The following is a 16,639-nucleotide window of genomic DNA, read 5'->3' as shown; positions in this document are numbered from 1 at the left end:
AACATATACATATCAACCTGAATGACAACTGTATGACAAGAGGTCTTGCCCAGGAATTTCAAGGGCAGTGCTGTCTTGTGCTGCCACATTAGAGCCATTACATGTCAAACCTTTAGATACTTGGTCAAAACAGAGGAAACAGAGCATGCCAATTACTTCCATTCAGAGATACAAATTAACTTACCTTAAGCTGACCTATTTCTTTAAACTTGTAAACTTCAAATTCCCAGAGTTCTGTGTTTTTGCCAAGAATTTTCTGGCACTTTCTGGAAGGAAGATTAAAGGGGAGAGAATAAAAGTAAATACACAGAATAATAAAAATGTGACAGCATTACTGCATGATTCTTTCCTCCTCTCTTCTCCCTTATCAGGACTCTTTCAAAGGTCACTAATTTTGGCAAGCGTTGCTTCAAGCAGAGTATGCCAGATAACTCCTCCTGTCAGGGCTTACAATTTCACTACATTCAGGAGAACCTGACTGCTTACATTAATGCATTATTTTGCATGCATCTGCAAATGCAATTTGCAAATTGCAAATTTGCATTTGCAATGCAATACATTAATGCATTCAGTCTTACTGATTAGGACCGCATTAGCTTAATGAGTGAAAAATTTAAGTTTCAGCTAAATAAAATAAAGTGCTTAAAGATATACATACACATACATATGAAAATACAAATCTCATGTGATTTCTTATACTTCAGATAACCAAATTTGACATTTTGGTTACGTGCATGGAAACAAATTATCTTCTGAAGATCTTACATGCATTGACACACTAATAAGATCTACATCCAAAGAAAACCTCAGTGTTGAAAATCTAGTGTGGTTTTGAAAAAATCATGGCTTATTTTCAAAATATGTATGTCCTAATTACAATTAAACTTAAGAAAGATTCCAGTAACTTTTGGGTCACTACAGGCAACAAAATATAGAACACAGTAACACATCTATATGTTTTGATACCTTAGAGACTCCACAACACAAAGAAAATCAACATTTCAAAATACTTCAGAATCAGTAATTGCTTCCACTTTTTCTCACATACACACTTTAGCCAGCAAAGAAGATCTCATAATATCTTACCGAGCAGCCAGATCATACTCTCCTTTCTCTACTAGGTGATTTATATACGCTAAGCCAATGTCCTAAAGGGAACAAAAATAAGGAGTTAGTTATAAAAGTTTGGAAATCAAGTACTTTACTGCTACAATAACTACCATTTCAGCTGTAGGCCTTGTTGTTAGGTCAAGCACCAGGCCCTAAATGAATACCCCCAGTTCTTTAGATGTAGGGCCCACAGAACAGTCAACACAAAATGTTTGCCTAAACCACTCAAGGACTCAAATTAAGATGTTCTTTTAAATAATTTTCATAATCTCATTGACATTGGGAAGACTGTACCACTCCTGTATGTTAAGGACTGGTCAAAAAACATAGCTGATCATTCAGTACTTGCATTATTTATCTCAAAAATAAGAACGTCAACCACTGTCTGAGACACCTCCTCTGTGAACACAAAGTTTGCATCCGAGAAAAATGTTGGTTGAGAATGTAAATTACAGAATGGGTTGGGTTGGAAGGGACCTTAAAGATCATCGAGTTCCAACCCTCCTGCCACGGGAAGGGACACCTCCTAGACCAGGTTGCCAAAAGCCCCATCCAGCCTGGCCTTGAACACTTCCAGGGACAGAACATCTACAACTTCTCTGGGCAACCTGTTCCAGTGTCTCACCATCCTCATCGTAAATAATTTCTTCTTAATATCTGATCTAAATGTAGCCTCTTTTAGTTTTAAGCCATTACTTCTTGTCCTGTCACTGAACTCCCTGACAAAGAGTCCCTCCCCATCTTCCCTGTAAGGCCCCCTTTAGCTACTGAAAGGCCACTATAAGTTCTCCCTGGAGCCTTCTCCTCCCCAGGCTGAACAACCCCAACTCTGTCTTCACAGGAGAGGTACTCCAGCTCTCCAATCCTAATGAAGTCTTCCTACTGCTTCATAAAGTAAAGAAATTATATATAATAATCTCACAAAGTTCTCAGTAATAACATACTAAATTCATCTTCTCAAGAGTTTATCACGTAGGTCAACTGTAAAGTAATTTGGTAGGCATTTAATACATTAAGTCAAACAACCATGCCTTATATTGTAATCCCAGTGGTGGTGTCAAGGTCAACATAGACCAATGTATTCATTGCATAATGGAAGAGTCATATTGCTAAAAATGCATTTTTTCCAGCCACAAAGAGGGCTGTAAAATGAAAGAAAGAAGTCCTTGTTTCCTGAAAAGACAGACATTTGGGAAGGTCTTCTCAGACAGAACACATTTTTTTCTGATCAAAATCAAAGACAGTACTGAGAACAGCAGAATATGAATGGAGATATCCAATAGCTTCAATCAGTCAATCTATTACAAAGCTGGAAAAAAGAAAAAACATAAATATATTCCAGACTTTAGGATTTCATGCCACTATATGAACCATCTCTATATTTTCAACTTCACCATTCCTGAGAATGAAGATTGCTGGCAGTCTCTCTCTCCTGTGGGCCAGTCTCCCAGCAAGCAGAGAAGACAGTGTAATGAAAGGGCTGCAGTTGTATAAGATACTTGCACTCTGCTGAGGAGGTACAGAGGGCCATGCTCATTACTGCAAACTAAAAAATGCCCAGGACAACCACCTGACTTGTCAGGTGGTGCAACTGTGGTGTCATTGGTCTGATTGCTGATAGGCACTGAGAACATGATTTGTTTTAAATCCCTGTACCACTAAGACTTCACTTAGGGCTTGATATCAACAATTTTTCCCTTAACACCTTCTGTAGGTTTTGCATTAGGGGCCAAACGCTCAATGACTGTGCTTGTGTATACCCACAATGAATTGAAACCTAGTGGAATAAATTTTTGCAAACCAAGAGAAAAGCATAAATATATATATATTCTAATGTATTGTCAGGATGTCCTCTAAGAATTTTCTACATCTTTTGCAAGGGTCATGAAGCAGCTAAATCATGCAAGCTGTGATACGTGATGGCATGCCATTAGGACTTCATTCAACTTTTGTACAGCATCAGAAGAAAAGAATTTTTAAGATGTATTTATATGCAGTGTGCATATTGTAGAAATAATCTGGCTAAAAATTAAACACCTCTTCAAACACTTTGTACCTAAAAAGAACACTTCCATTAAAGAAACACCAGTATTAACAAAATACCAATGTGTTCATACTGAGGTCAATTTAAAAATAAAATAAGTGAAAATTAGTGATGCTTTTGTGGCTGTTACATTATCTCCCTCACTCTTTTGTCTGTAACAACAATACCCTTTTTTGTGGTCTGAAGGAACTATAAACATGGGAAATAACTATACAGGGGAAAAGAAGCTTAACTATGTAAAATAATGAGAACTGCAAAGCAACATGAGAGAGCTAGATGTGAAACCGCAACTGAATTTCAATAGCATTTAAAAGGTCTTCCGACGGCACCTTTGAAACTCCTGCCAAAACCCTGTCAAACATACAAGGTAAAAGTTAGAGAAATGTGTCACCCCCCAACCCAATCTCTAATATTGTAATACCGTGTTACTTGAAACAACAGAAAATTTAAAACAAAAGTAAAAGCAAACAAAAACCCCATGAGCAATCAGAGAAGTGCAATTCTCTTCTCTTTAATGTCAATAGCACCTTCATAAAATCCACATCCTTTTGTGTTTCACACACTAACATTCCTGTTCTGCAGCTGAAACCAGGAAATCGAATGCTAGTCAGAGTATGCCTGACAGCTATTGTCTGGTGTGACACAGAACAGGGAATGTATTTGTAGCATCTCACAGTGCTCTAAAAGAAATCAGATATTTTGTTTTGAATAGAAGTTTTGAGACTTACCAAAATCTTGTGCTTTTTTATGGTTTTCTGACTGATCTCAGCTGCCATCAAAGCTTCCTATATTCAAAAAGTAGAAAACAGAGATACTAGTCAAATACACAAACTTTCAATACAGAAAGCTCTAGAACTGCATAAATCAACTATTTTTTTTCAGAGCAGGGTGTTTGAAGCAGTAGAATTTTTAATGCCATGGTTGAATGAACAGCTTTGAATTCATACTCAAACAAAAGCAGTCAACCAAAGAGAAAACTACTTTTGTTTCCATCTGGGTTCACTCCACATTACTATATTAGGATCAAATCTCCAGATTACAACGAAACAGACAATGCAATCCCATTGGATCATTTTCAAATGAGAACCCTTCACTACCAAAACCCGTGAAAAAAATCATCAGGATGGCATTGGGGGAAAGGTATACTTTTCTCTTTTATACCCCAAAAGCCTTCTCCAATCAGTATGATTTACATTTAAGTGTCATTTGCAGTTCCTCTCCCTCCTTCAAGTGCACAGAAACAAAGCTGGCACTTTCACAAACAAAACGAAACCTTTAACATACACCTTAACACACAAGCTATCTGCTACCTTGAATAGCTTTCACAAAGGCACACACACAGCTGTCACTTGCAAATTACTGGAGTCTTCAGGGACCAAATGCTGTGATTTACATAAACAGCATAACTGTGTTCATCATGTGAGTTTGCTATTCAGATGCAAAAGCATCCACAAGGATTTAAACAAATCTGCATGAGGAATATGACTGCATTAACGAAAGAAGTAAGTGCTGAACAGCAGTTTTTTCTTATAAGGGGCATCCAACAAGTAACACGTAAATAACCATCTGGAAGTTACTTCATGCGCAGTAACAAGTGTTCTAAATCACTGACTGCAGGACAGCAGAATCCAGAACACTGGGTGCATGTTGAGATAGTCTGTAAGAACTTACTATTGTTTTAGGTGTTAAGATACACATGCTTAAAAACATTAATTTTTAGAAAACTAACTACTGAGCTGCTTTTTCAAAGGGAGCTGTATATCCTTGTTTTTCAGTATTAGCTCTTTTTTTTTTTGTGAGCAATACTGCTTTCAGCACCAACACCTACACTTGGAGCCCATATTATTTTACTTTTAAAAACTTCAATGTTGAAGGTAAGTAACATGGAACAACACACAATGCCCTAACACCATTTTCGTTCTATAGTGAAAGCAATATAGAATGGGAAAATCTAATATCCCTCACTAAGTCCATTTTCCTTCCCTCTTTAGTCAGGAGAGATCTAGAAAAACACCCACACAGCTCAGTAGTCAACTGTTCTGCTGCTTTAAAGCCAAAAACCAGCTTTAGTAATTTTTAGTAACAGCTAATGCATTTCATATCTGATGCTGAGGGCAGCATTCACAGCATTTAATTCATCTACATCATTTGGGTGCAATTCTGACGAGTTGTTGTTCCAGTAAGAAATCTAACTCTCCACAGATGTGATACAGAGATGTATGGTCAATACCTGCCCTCACAATCATTTAGACAATGACTGAATGAACAGAAAATATTTAATCTAAATGATCTAGCTAAGTTCATCACCCCACCACAACTTCAAAAACAGGTAAGTCTGAAGCAAAGACTGTTGTAAAAATTACTTCATATTTCTTCTTTTCCAGAAGCCAGTCAATGTGGTCATCTTGGTCCCGCTCTTTAGCCACAACCACGTCTCTTGGGCTGATGATATAAAAAAGTGATTCACCTTCCGAATACTCTGCAAATACATACACAATTTTATTATTATTATTTTTTCCCTAAGTAAAACTCTGCTTTTTACTACATCCTAGAGGGGAATTTAAGAAGAGGAAGCCAGCAAAGCTACTCCAGCAGAACATGCTTCTTTAGGAAGCTGGATTCTCCAATAAATTAGAACTGGTTTAAATGGCAAAATAGCTTTCAAAAAAAAATCACTACAGCTTATTGCAAATTCTGATTCATCCACTACGTGTAAACTTTATGATGGTTTAGAACACATTATTATACTTTTAGAGGACTATTACACCACATAGCCTGCAATAAACTTATCCTCTCCATCAAGGTCAAGGCCATCAAAAGCATAAATGATAGATGCCATAACCCCTGGGGACATAGCACATCATTACAGCAATGCATTTGCAATGCTGTAAGTTAAGGTTGTATGTATAATGCATTTGCTTATACCATAAGCCTTTATTTTTGAGTAAGCTCAAAGTAAAAATGTACTTAAAGGTAAAACCAAGCACAGAAGATGGCTGTTCAGAATAATTATTACTTGCAGAGAACCCATGAAGAATCACTATCAATATTTTGTGGGTATGGGAAAGAAACCCATCCCCCAGACTGCAGCTGTATCTATGCATGCATACAAACACAGTCCTGAACCTATAAGCAATCCACAAAATACTGCTTGCTTTAAAGCCATCGAAAAAAATCTAGACTTGTCAGGTTAACTAGAATATTCATTAAGCATAAAAGTAGAACTGTGGGCATCAGTGTTCTGCTTTTGGACAGGTATAAAGCAATCTAAATTCCACTGATAGCAGCAGAGATGTTTTGGAGATCAGGAGGAGATATAGTTTATTTCTAGTGGCTTAAGGGCACTGATGAACACAGAGGCCTGCCAAGCCTATGATTTGAAGTGTGCTGCCAGAGAAGTTGTTTAATAATCAGATTCATGGATTTTAAAAGCCAGAAGGTATGTTTCTGTTTAACACTGGCTATATCATATTCGCCAAGGATTTCTGCATCAGCTGTGCCATGCATCTTCCTGAACTACAATACATATATCAGAAAATCACACCGGCTTATTTAAAAGACTGGTGGTATATGCTGTGCCAGAGTTTATTCTCCCTGCCTGTTACATAATTAAACCCATCTTCAAGGCTGAACTTGCCAAACTCCAGTTTCTACTCATTTTACCACTTTAAGGTCTGTCATATGCTGGAAGCTTTGTCAGTACAGAGAAGCTAAATAAATACTAACGTGAACCTTTTAAGCTGATCTTACCACTGAAATTATGTTTATTCCATCTTTGGCTCTAACAAAGCTTTTCCAGACAATGTTTCATTCATTTCAGTATTCCTGAAGCCCTTCTAGGTTTGTCCAATGATATGCAAGAGCTCCTAAAGATCATGCTGAGTAGGTCTCTATCAAAGATAATTCTTTCCATGACACTGAGCATTACACAAGATCTAGATTTCTCCCTTCCCCACTATGTCTGGCTTAATAAATGGCATTGGAAATTATGTGTAAATACACCCCTTTGTAAATAAAGCACGTTTGTGTTTTTTCATCTGACTTGTTCTTGTGGACTTCAGTGTACACTTCAGTGTCATAAGCAGTTATTCAAGGAGATGACAAAAATGAAAAAGTAGGCTCAAATTATTTCCAAATCAGGTCATTTTAATTCATGTCCAAAACCAAAACAAAACAATATTAAGGACACCTACCTAAATGATAATCTCTACATTCATTTTCCTGAAATCCTCGTACGGTTAGCGCATCAGAAGAAATCTCCTCACAAGACTCCGGCAGGGGCTGTACGATGTCCAGTCTGGGCCGTGCACAACACTCCACCTCCTAGAAAAACACAAATGTCTTAGCTGCATCCTACACAATTTACTTAGCAATACCAGCTGATGGTCACCTATGAATAAGGTTGAAATTCAACAACTGCAGCCATTCCCAAAGATGCAGTATCAGTATTCACTTGGCACTGGGTACTCAGTTGTGAACCATTTGAATTGTAAAACCGTGATCCACTGAGGAGCTGTAATTACATCTGGAACACAAAGGAAAGTTATTCCAACTTTTGACTTGCTTCTCTTGAACAGGTCAGCATAGAGAAGGAGATTCAGACAAGACGCAGGTCTAAATTCTACCCTGAGTCTGACCATTATTTTTCTACTCTTGGTCACAGAAGTTTCCAGAGCTATGACAGACGATCATCAACCACTGCATTCAACAAGCAACAGAACAATTTCAGAGACATTGTCAGCTGGGCTTAGGCCCTGGAGGACAGAGCTCTACAAATCAGTGTTATTCCAGTACAAAGATTAACTTCTTTTTGAGGTGTTTTTCTTTTTTTTTTTTGTTCTGTTTTTTTGTTTGTTTGTTTTTTAGAGAAGTTTGCACTTCTAAGAATCCAACAGCAACACAGCTAAAATTAATTTGAGAATAAAGTAAAACCTTTGCTGTGCTGGTGATCTTCAGTAATGTGAACTCTGGCAGTGCAAAGTAGGTGGTTATAGTAAGACGACAACACAGGGAAATCGCTGGCTTCAGCTAGCTTTATTTTTAATTAAGTTAAGGTCCAAGATAATGCCTTATTTCATATTTCTAGCTATGAACTGTAGCAAAATACAGAGCGAGAGAACAGGGCAATGCAAAAAGTGGATTTACACAGCTCCAGCCTACCCATTTGGCTGCAGCACCACTCGGATCTTTCCCTGATTTGACTGTTCCAGAGCAAGTGAAAAATGAAACACAGCCGTGAGTTCAACTCAGATGCAATTTGTAACAAGTAAGAAGTTGTCATTTGAAAGCTGTGAAATCAAGCGTAGCAAGAACAGTGTTCCTCACAACCCAGCAGCATCCGTAGTGAGCGGTGAGCTCAACCAGCCTGGGCTCTGCGGAGCTGAGGTAGTAGCAGGGGGCTCCCAGCAGGCCAGGTCACAGCACAGTGCTGGGGAGAGGAGTCATTTTGTCTCCTTGCTATAGGTACTCAGGGGACTGGGAGGCTATCAAAGTCCAGCTTGCAGTTCGCTGTTTGTTTAAAAGGCTAATTAAAGGCAAATACACAAGAAATCTCTTTCCTATGTTCTATTCCATTGTACTACCTGACATCCTCTTTTCATCCTTCTTCCCTAAAGCAGCCAGAATGAGTTCCAGCCTTCTCAGTTACTACTGGCTTTCCACTAGCTCCCTTCTTCGTTACTGACAACTTCCCCATTTCCTTGCTTCCTTGCATTACAGCCCGCCTTTTCCTCCCCCTTCTCATCCCATTTGTTTGCCTCCTTTTCTTTCGCTGACTCTCACGCACTAGAGGACTACCACACCGGCTCTCTGGGGAAACTGTGCTGTGACATTATTTTTCTCCTTCATATAAATAAAGAAATAATAACCTGACATCCTGCAGCAGAGCTGGAAGCTAACCCTATTGATTTCGGCAGGCTTGAGCATTTGTTTGAACCTACAGCGTTTCATCGCCTAGCAACTTGTGCACCCAGTTGCTCGAGGTTACTATGGCGATGGGTGCCTAATGCAGACGTGCTATCAAAGAGATGATCAAGAGCATCTGCCACTCTCACACTGCGACTTCAAGGGTTTCCTCCGCTACCTCGCCTTTCATTCGGCAATACGAAATAAATGTTGGAGCCAGCTGCCGTACGCACCCGCTTGCTGTAGGAACAGCTGACACGAATCCTAATTTTTAGCTATCTACGCACGGATCTTGGTGCACACAGCTAAGGTCTTGGAGGCAAAGTGAGCAACAACGCTACTTGGCTTGCACCAACACATCCCACCCAGCACAGTGACTCCTATTGTCTGAGTTCATCAGCTTCACTGCTCTCATTACTTTTGAAGCATAGTGTAGCAAGGTGTTCCTTCGGCTGTAAGGATCCTTCAGTTGTTCTGGTGCAGAAATAGCAGAAAGAATGAGAGAAAAGGAGAGGAAAAGAGAGAGGGAAGGGAAAAAGGAAGAAAAAAAAGCAAGACTACCTAGGGACCTTCTCCATTTCCTGCAGGAAACAAAGGAACCCAGACTTTTAAAAGGTAAATCCATTAGTCTTCAACGTGACCTCCACTGCCCTGATTTGATAGGTCAGAGAAGTCTCAAGCACTGCTCACGACAAGCTGACTACAAACTCTTTCACAGGTAATCAGATCTGCGTGACTGGTGCAAGCCCTAACTCACTGGACATGGCTTGACACTGTGATGAAAATGTAACGTAAAAACAATTACCGTTTTTTCCGAAATCTCCTTTACGTATGAAAGTATAACAAGCTGGTCACAAAGAGGTGCGAGCCCACTGATATAAAACTCAGTATCGAACTGGAAAACTGAAACACAGGAAAGAAAACAGATTGTTAGGCAAACAAATGTATGAACTGCTCCCTAAGAAAAACACTCAACTGATTTTTCAGAGACAACCAATGGCACACAGTATCGGTACAGAGATAAGAAGATGTGATACATATAACAAACCTAAAGTCTTCCCAGTTGGATCAGCAAGATGATGAAAAATTACATTTAACAGATTAAATTCCATTAAGGCTTGCAAGAAGAAATGTTTGTGCTCCAGGACATGCTAGAGATGAAACATATGAAATGAATGGTCAGCTAAACTTTCAGTAATCACACTGTGGGGGTTGGGCTGGGAGGACTAAAGAAAAAAACACCACCAAACTCAGTAAAATAGGTAACATATGAAACATCTTTGTAGGTTTGCATATTTGCAGCAAGTCATGTTGCCTTAAGAGAATCACGCTTGCTACATCTGATATGATCTTGCTACATCTGATATGATATGTATGATAAATGAAAACACAAAGCTCATTATTAATTTATCATCATGAGAAGATTTACAGATACACTCATTACTAAGAAAAGATATGGTTAAATAGTGGCTTTTCTTGTTCTTAAAACTGAAAATGTAATTTCCTAAACTGTCTTGATTTCAAGACCAATTTAAGTGTTGATTATTTTGAGATAAAAAGAAAAAGAGTTGAACTGTATTTACAAAAAGGCCCATTAAAGTACATGTCTTCCACAGATATAACTGTTTAATTTTTATTATTTATGGGTTTAACAGAACAGGCATTAAACATCTGGGGCTCTCTCTCATGGGGCCCAAAACACAACAATGGGAATTTGATGAAGTACCAAGACCAAGTGTTTTCATTAATTAGTATTTGTATTAGCAAACTTATTTTTGTAAAATAAGGTATATCAGATCCACCGTAACTTTCTCCCAATAAATGGCTTCAGGAAAATCTAAGTATAAGTAGAAAATAAATGTCCCCTTGCTTTCTAATTAGCAAGCTACATTACTAGTACCTATTGTTCATTGAAATAGGTACTAATTATTTTAGTAAAGCAAATAGAAAATACAGTATAATGATGGTAAATGTAGAGTTAATTTTCTTCAGCTACGGTAATAAGAAGAAACAAGAGAAATAATCATCCTCCTGCGAAAGAAGAAAAAAATATTGACAAATAAAATAAAGATTTGACATCTGTCTTTCCCTGAATAAGCAAATGCTGTTTTTCTCTTAATGACCGTTGACACTTTGAGATCACTGGGGGACCAAAGCATGGCATAAGGGTAAAACACAATCTATTCTAGGAGAAAATAGGTTCACATTTGTAATCCTGTATGCAATTTTTTTGTTCTATCCTGCAAGACTGATGAGATTACTTGTACTGCATCACATATTGCTCTGAATGGTGGCTTTAAACCAACTATGTTAAGAACGTCTACGTAATAAATCTTATTCCCAGTTTACAATCTAATATTTGGCATATACACGTAAGGCAGACACAAGAACACAGAAAACTAAAAAAAGAAGTGAAATCCAAAGCAGTAGATAGAAGGACAGCAAAGAAATATTTGTTGACAGCTTAAAAAATGACAAGAGAAGGCTTTTGGAGGCATCTAAAACATTGTCATTTGAATTTGGAGAGGAAAACAGGGTGGTGAATGGTATCTTTATAAAGATTATAGGGGCAGTTTTCAAAAATCCTGTGTTTGACCTGCACTGGAGCTTCAGTTCCTTAGCCAGGGAGGCACTGCTAAAAACGATTGTAACACCCCTGTAATGGTGTATTTAGGATAAAGCAGCACTGCTGTTCAGCGAGACAAAAAAGAAAATCACTTGAAGCTTTGTTTTTTAATAGAGTTTAGTTTCCTTGGTTTCACTTTCAGCTTTCTCTCAGCTCATCCTCCTCAAGAGGCCTTGTGGAAACACAATGCTCCAGCTCTCTGCGACAGCCTTGAACAAAGACCACCTGGCACAGACAGTGCTTCTTGACCTAGCAGAAACCTTTGAGGCAGCTCATCAAAAACAGTTTTACTGAAAAATTACAGCAGTTATAGCTTTACAGAACACTATGAGGTTAATTTGACTTATTCTCTGGACAGTTTGTTGTGATAAAGGCAGGGGGAAATCCAACATGGACGTATTGCAGAAATGCTGCTAATTTGAAAAAGATCCAAAACAATTAAACCAGGCGTAGCACTGAAGTAAATGGAAATGAAAGCGGTATTACCATGTGTCATGCATGTTTATGCCTGTCACAAGAAAGGATGGAAGATATGCTGACAGTGGATCTACTTTATGTTCACCATCTATATACAACTGTCAAACAAATTACCAGGAAGCACAAAGACAAAACCTGTAAATCACCTTGTTCATTAAATGAAATGTACAAAATACACAATACAATACATGCTACCTTGTTTACCCAAATATAACAACCTTCTCTGTATTTTAAAGATACACAGGCAGTGGACTGGAACTAAAAAGGTCTGTTTTGTTTAATCAAATCTCAAAAAAAAAAAACAGTCCCTGCTTCTCCACTGCAGATTTAGCATGTGAAATTTTGTTTACAGTGATGTCACAAGGTTTTGCCATTAATTTCAACAGGGCCAAGGTTTCCACGTTATCTTTTGAGAAAGTAGGCAGGAAGCTGCATAGATTGAACATGAAACTTAATGTGTAGAGGAAAAGAAGTCTTGTTATTGTTGTTGCTTTTGTTTTTTAATTCCATATGATAGAAATGGAGAGGCAGACAGTCTAGTTTTCAGGTAGCCCATTCATACAACAGATGAGAGACACAAAGCAAGGTGAACCTACCAAAACCTACCATGAATTCCAGTGCACTGCTAGCTGCTGGGGTGATGTCAGTATGCACTCCCAAATTACCTTTTCACCACCTACTTCAAGCACATCTGCAAAATTCGCAGTCATTTCTGCTGGCTGCAGTATAACACACCCTTAAGTGTTCTGAAGGTGGCATCTCCAACACCAGTGTTTTTACTAAGCTAGGTTGTTTATCCAAAACGAAATAGCACACAAAATGGCATGCTTTGATTAACTATTATTATCAGGTTCACGCAGTTGCATTTGATATACAATATAATTTTTGCCCCACAGTATATGCATTCAGTTCCAATTACAGGCCAGGGAAGGCTTTTGTCCTGCATTATCATTACTTAAGTTGTCTTGAGGTGCATACAGGCAAATTACATATACACGGTTTACTTTTAAAGAAATAAAAGAATACTATTACTTTTAGATGTACTATCAACATAAACCTTGAATACAAACCTCACATATCTAATATTCATAAATTTCTAATATTCATAATTTTCTTTGAAAATCATTATGCATTAACACCTGCTTCAGCATTTGAGTTTTTCTGTACTCAGATGATTTCTCTCTCCTGTTAGACTCCACAGCAGTCTTCATAAATTCAGATTTCCAGGGTAGACCTACTTCTGATTAGGAACCTGAGCAGAAAGCTCAAGACGTGCCCAGTTAAGGAAATGTCAGCCACGACTCAAAAGGAAACAAAAATTTCTGGGGAGGACCAGTGAAGTAACCCACGTGAGTGTCCTTTATTTGTGCAATATTTTATTGCAATTGCCTGCAATTTTTCTCCCCATATTACTATAAGTGAAAATTAAGCAACTATTTACCTAATCATATACATGTTGCAATGGCATTTTAATGGACTGTTCCCTTCAATTTCAGTAGGAAGAGCAGTAGGGTAGGACCCAAATCAATGGTAGGACCTATACACCAATGATTACAAAAACACTATTTCTCAGTTTATGCTCCCAAAATCAGAATTCATAGCCTCCACTCTTCATTTAAAAATAATATGTTAGAAAAAGTGTGATCTTCAAATTTATTTTTGTTTGAATGCAGAAAGTTTGGAAAGGCTTTAAGAGAAAAATTAATAGCGATCAATTAATCATTCTTAATATAACCTCAAATGCCACATAGCAAAGAGGATGAGAATTTTCACTGAAATAAATCAGGGCACTATAAATGATATTGTAAAATTTAATATGATGACAGAAAGAAAAAAAAAAAGCTTAAAATCGGTGAAAACTCTGTAAAACCTCTATACCCGAAAGTTGTTGCCTTACTAGCTACCAGCACAGAATGAAAATAAGCAAGAATTTTGCTACTGAATATAATTTCTCTCAACTACAATATCATGCAAATTAGAAACATCAAGAAAAAACAACAACAACAAACAAACAAAACAACTGCTTGGTCATGCCAGTAATCATCTATCTGGGGCATTCTGCTCTTTCAATTAAATTAGGAAATGTTTTGTGTACTGTAAGCAGTGCCACAACTTGCTGTCTTACTTGCAGTCAGGCTTTGTGAAACGGCAGTGTTACACTGGGGTTGAAATCCTCTTACCCCTATTCTCTCCCACACAACAATAAAATCATCTTCAGAAATATGGCAATTGTCTGTACAGTTCTGCAGACAGAAGCACCTGCAACCTTTAAGCAAATCCCATAGAAACCTCGATGACAGCCGGAAAGTCAGGACCTTAAGTTTCAAAGCTTCAAAGTTGATTTTCTGAAAAACTATTTTTTTTCCATTACAGATCGAACTGAAAAGATTTTATCAACAAACAGGGAAATATTCAGTAGTTTGATAGTAATTAGTTTGATAGTGTGAAGTAATTTTTATCAAGTAATTTACAAATGATCAGTTTTTGTCTCATGACAAAACACGATGAACAGAAGTCTAAGCGGAATCAGTTATACCAATTGATTTTTTTTCCTTTCCTTTTTTTCAGCAGTTTGCTTTTCAGAATGTAGACAGACATAGTCCAATTAAATGTTTGCATAAATCAGCATATAAAGTTGATGACATTTATTCATCATTGATTTACTGCTCACCCTATTTGTTAAGCAAGCTTTAAGCTCTGTCTATGTAAAGACAAATATGCTGCTATGGTAGATCCCAGTATCTCACTTCACAAACCAAGAAATAAATATTCCCATGTTTTCTTTTCAGATAAAAATGTGTGATCTCAGTACTTGATGGTAACTTGGCATGCAGCGGTACAGCTATTCCCTCACAGAACATGAAGATGTGTTGTTACAAGCATATCCACATGCAATTCTTATACCAGAAGTCTGCTTTGTCAGGAATGTGGGGAAATGCACATGGGAGAAAAGTGCTCGAGGCACTGCTGGCTGCTTGGCACCTGGAATTAAGCTGAGATTCCTCAGATAAAATCTGCACTAACATGAATTGAATGGGAAGTCTCTAATCAACTTCAAGTCTTTTACTGACTTTTAATGTTAATTTTTATTTTCCACTATCATTAGAGAGACAAACTCAAGCATAGGTAAAGTAACTCACAAAGGATCCATAAACCCAAGCTGCCTGACAGTCACACCAGAGGACTACTTCATGCTTGTAAGATGCCCAGTTTCACTTTGAAAAGGAATTGCATTAGCTGCAAAGTGCTAATTAGTTCATTAGGAAGCAGCCTTCTAGCAGGCTACATTTGAGTAGGGCTCCCTGTTTAGAACAGAAGTTGTCTAGCATTACAGCTTTTGTACATGTATTGGGAGCAAGCACAGAGGTCAAGCACTCTTTAAGAAGGATCACAATGGCATTTAGTCCATGTTAAGCCTGTAATTCAATACCAATACTTTCTAATCAATACGCTACTTCACAGTGGTAGCTGACAGAGCTAAACTGATAGGATCTGCTCAGCTAACATACATTTAAACCTAAATAGAAACATTTCACCGGAGTTTATCTTTGACACTGAATAGAGACTCATGTAAGCAATGAACTGTAACATGGAACCAGGGACAACAGAAAAGATTAATAAAGAAAAGCACCATTAATATACCGAATTGTACAAATGAACTTGGCAATATCATACAGATCTCAGTGCATGAGAACTATATATCTTTTTCTAATTTCTCTTGCATGCAACCACAGCATTATCTTCTTTGAAGTACAACATCCACAACAGCTCAGTGGTGGTACTTTCCCACATCACGGGCCATCTGGTTTAGAATCAGGGTAGGTACCATATTTATTTCCTGCCTCAGAGCAAGTATGGCTGTGTATCAAGATAAAATCCTAGCACCACAGGATCCTGTGGACCTAACTTGCAAGGCTGGAGATGCTCCGCTTCCTTATTCACTGGGCTGCAAGCCACTGAAGAAACATTTACGGTCTACTGATGCCACCAAAGCTTGCTAAGATGTTATTGTAGAACTTTGAGACCTTCAGAACGTCTCTAAAAACACAAATCTGAAACTGCTGAGATACAAGAAATCACTATATTGTCATAGGCTCCATATGTATTACCCTGATAAGATGATGCCAAGATGTTATAAGCCAAAAGGATATGTATGGCAGGGTAGCTGAATATCCTTCAGATATTCTTGTCTTGTGTAAATTCTTTACGTTATGAGAGTAAATCAGCTTACGCATCCACTTAGGATATTAATACTCTTGTAAAAAACTATACTGGTTGCTGGTCAGTCTGCCCAATAATAATTTCAGACCTTACAGCTATGCATCTGAAAAGTAAAAGTTTAAACTATAGTAAGATTGAAAAAGATGCTGTGGAATAACATAACTCTCAAAGACTTTCTAAGTGATTACATCAAAAGTTACTGTACTGTCTATTGAGACTTGAACAAGTATCTCACTCTTTTCCCTCCCAGCATACAA

General features: G+C 37.8%; 1 protein-coding gene across 3 annotated transcripts in view; it reads right to left on the bottom strand.

Annotated features, from left to right (window-relative positions):
* Positions 1-16,639, bottom strand: part of VPS41 (VPS41 subunit of HOPS complex) — a 105,204-nt gene that overhangs the window by 26,450 nt on the left and 62,115 nt on the right. For all 3 annotated transcript variants that reach the window (XM_035552618.2, XM_035552619.2, XM_050709278.1), the window contains 6 exons: positions 9,864-9,961; positions 7,348-7,477; positions 5,518-5,633; positions 3,883-3,939; positions 1,087-1,148; positions 185-266 (listed from right to left, as the gene is read on the bottom strand). In XM_035552618.2, coding sequence (XP_035408511.1) covers positions 185-266; positions 1,087-1,148; positions 3,883-3,939; positions 5,518-5,633; positions 7,348-7,477; positions 9,864-9,961 — 545 coding nt within the window. The remainder of the gene's footprint in view (positions 1-184; positions 267-1,086; positions 1,149-3,882; positions 3,940-5,517; positions 5,634-7,347; positions 7,478-9,863; positions 9,962-16,639) is intronic.

This window comes from Cygnus atratus, chromosome 2 (assembly GCF_013377495.2).
Source record: "Cygnus atratus isolate AKBS03 ecotype Queensland, Australia chromosome 2, CAtr_DNAZoo_HiC_assembly, whole genome shotgun sequence".
Lineage (NCBI taxonomy): Eukaryota > Metazoa > Chordata > Aves > Anseriformes > Anatidae > Cygnus > Cygnus atratus.
The sequence above is the reverse complement of the archived record's forward strand: the minus strand, read 5'-3'. Positions and strand labels throughout refer to the sequence as shown.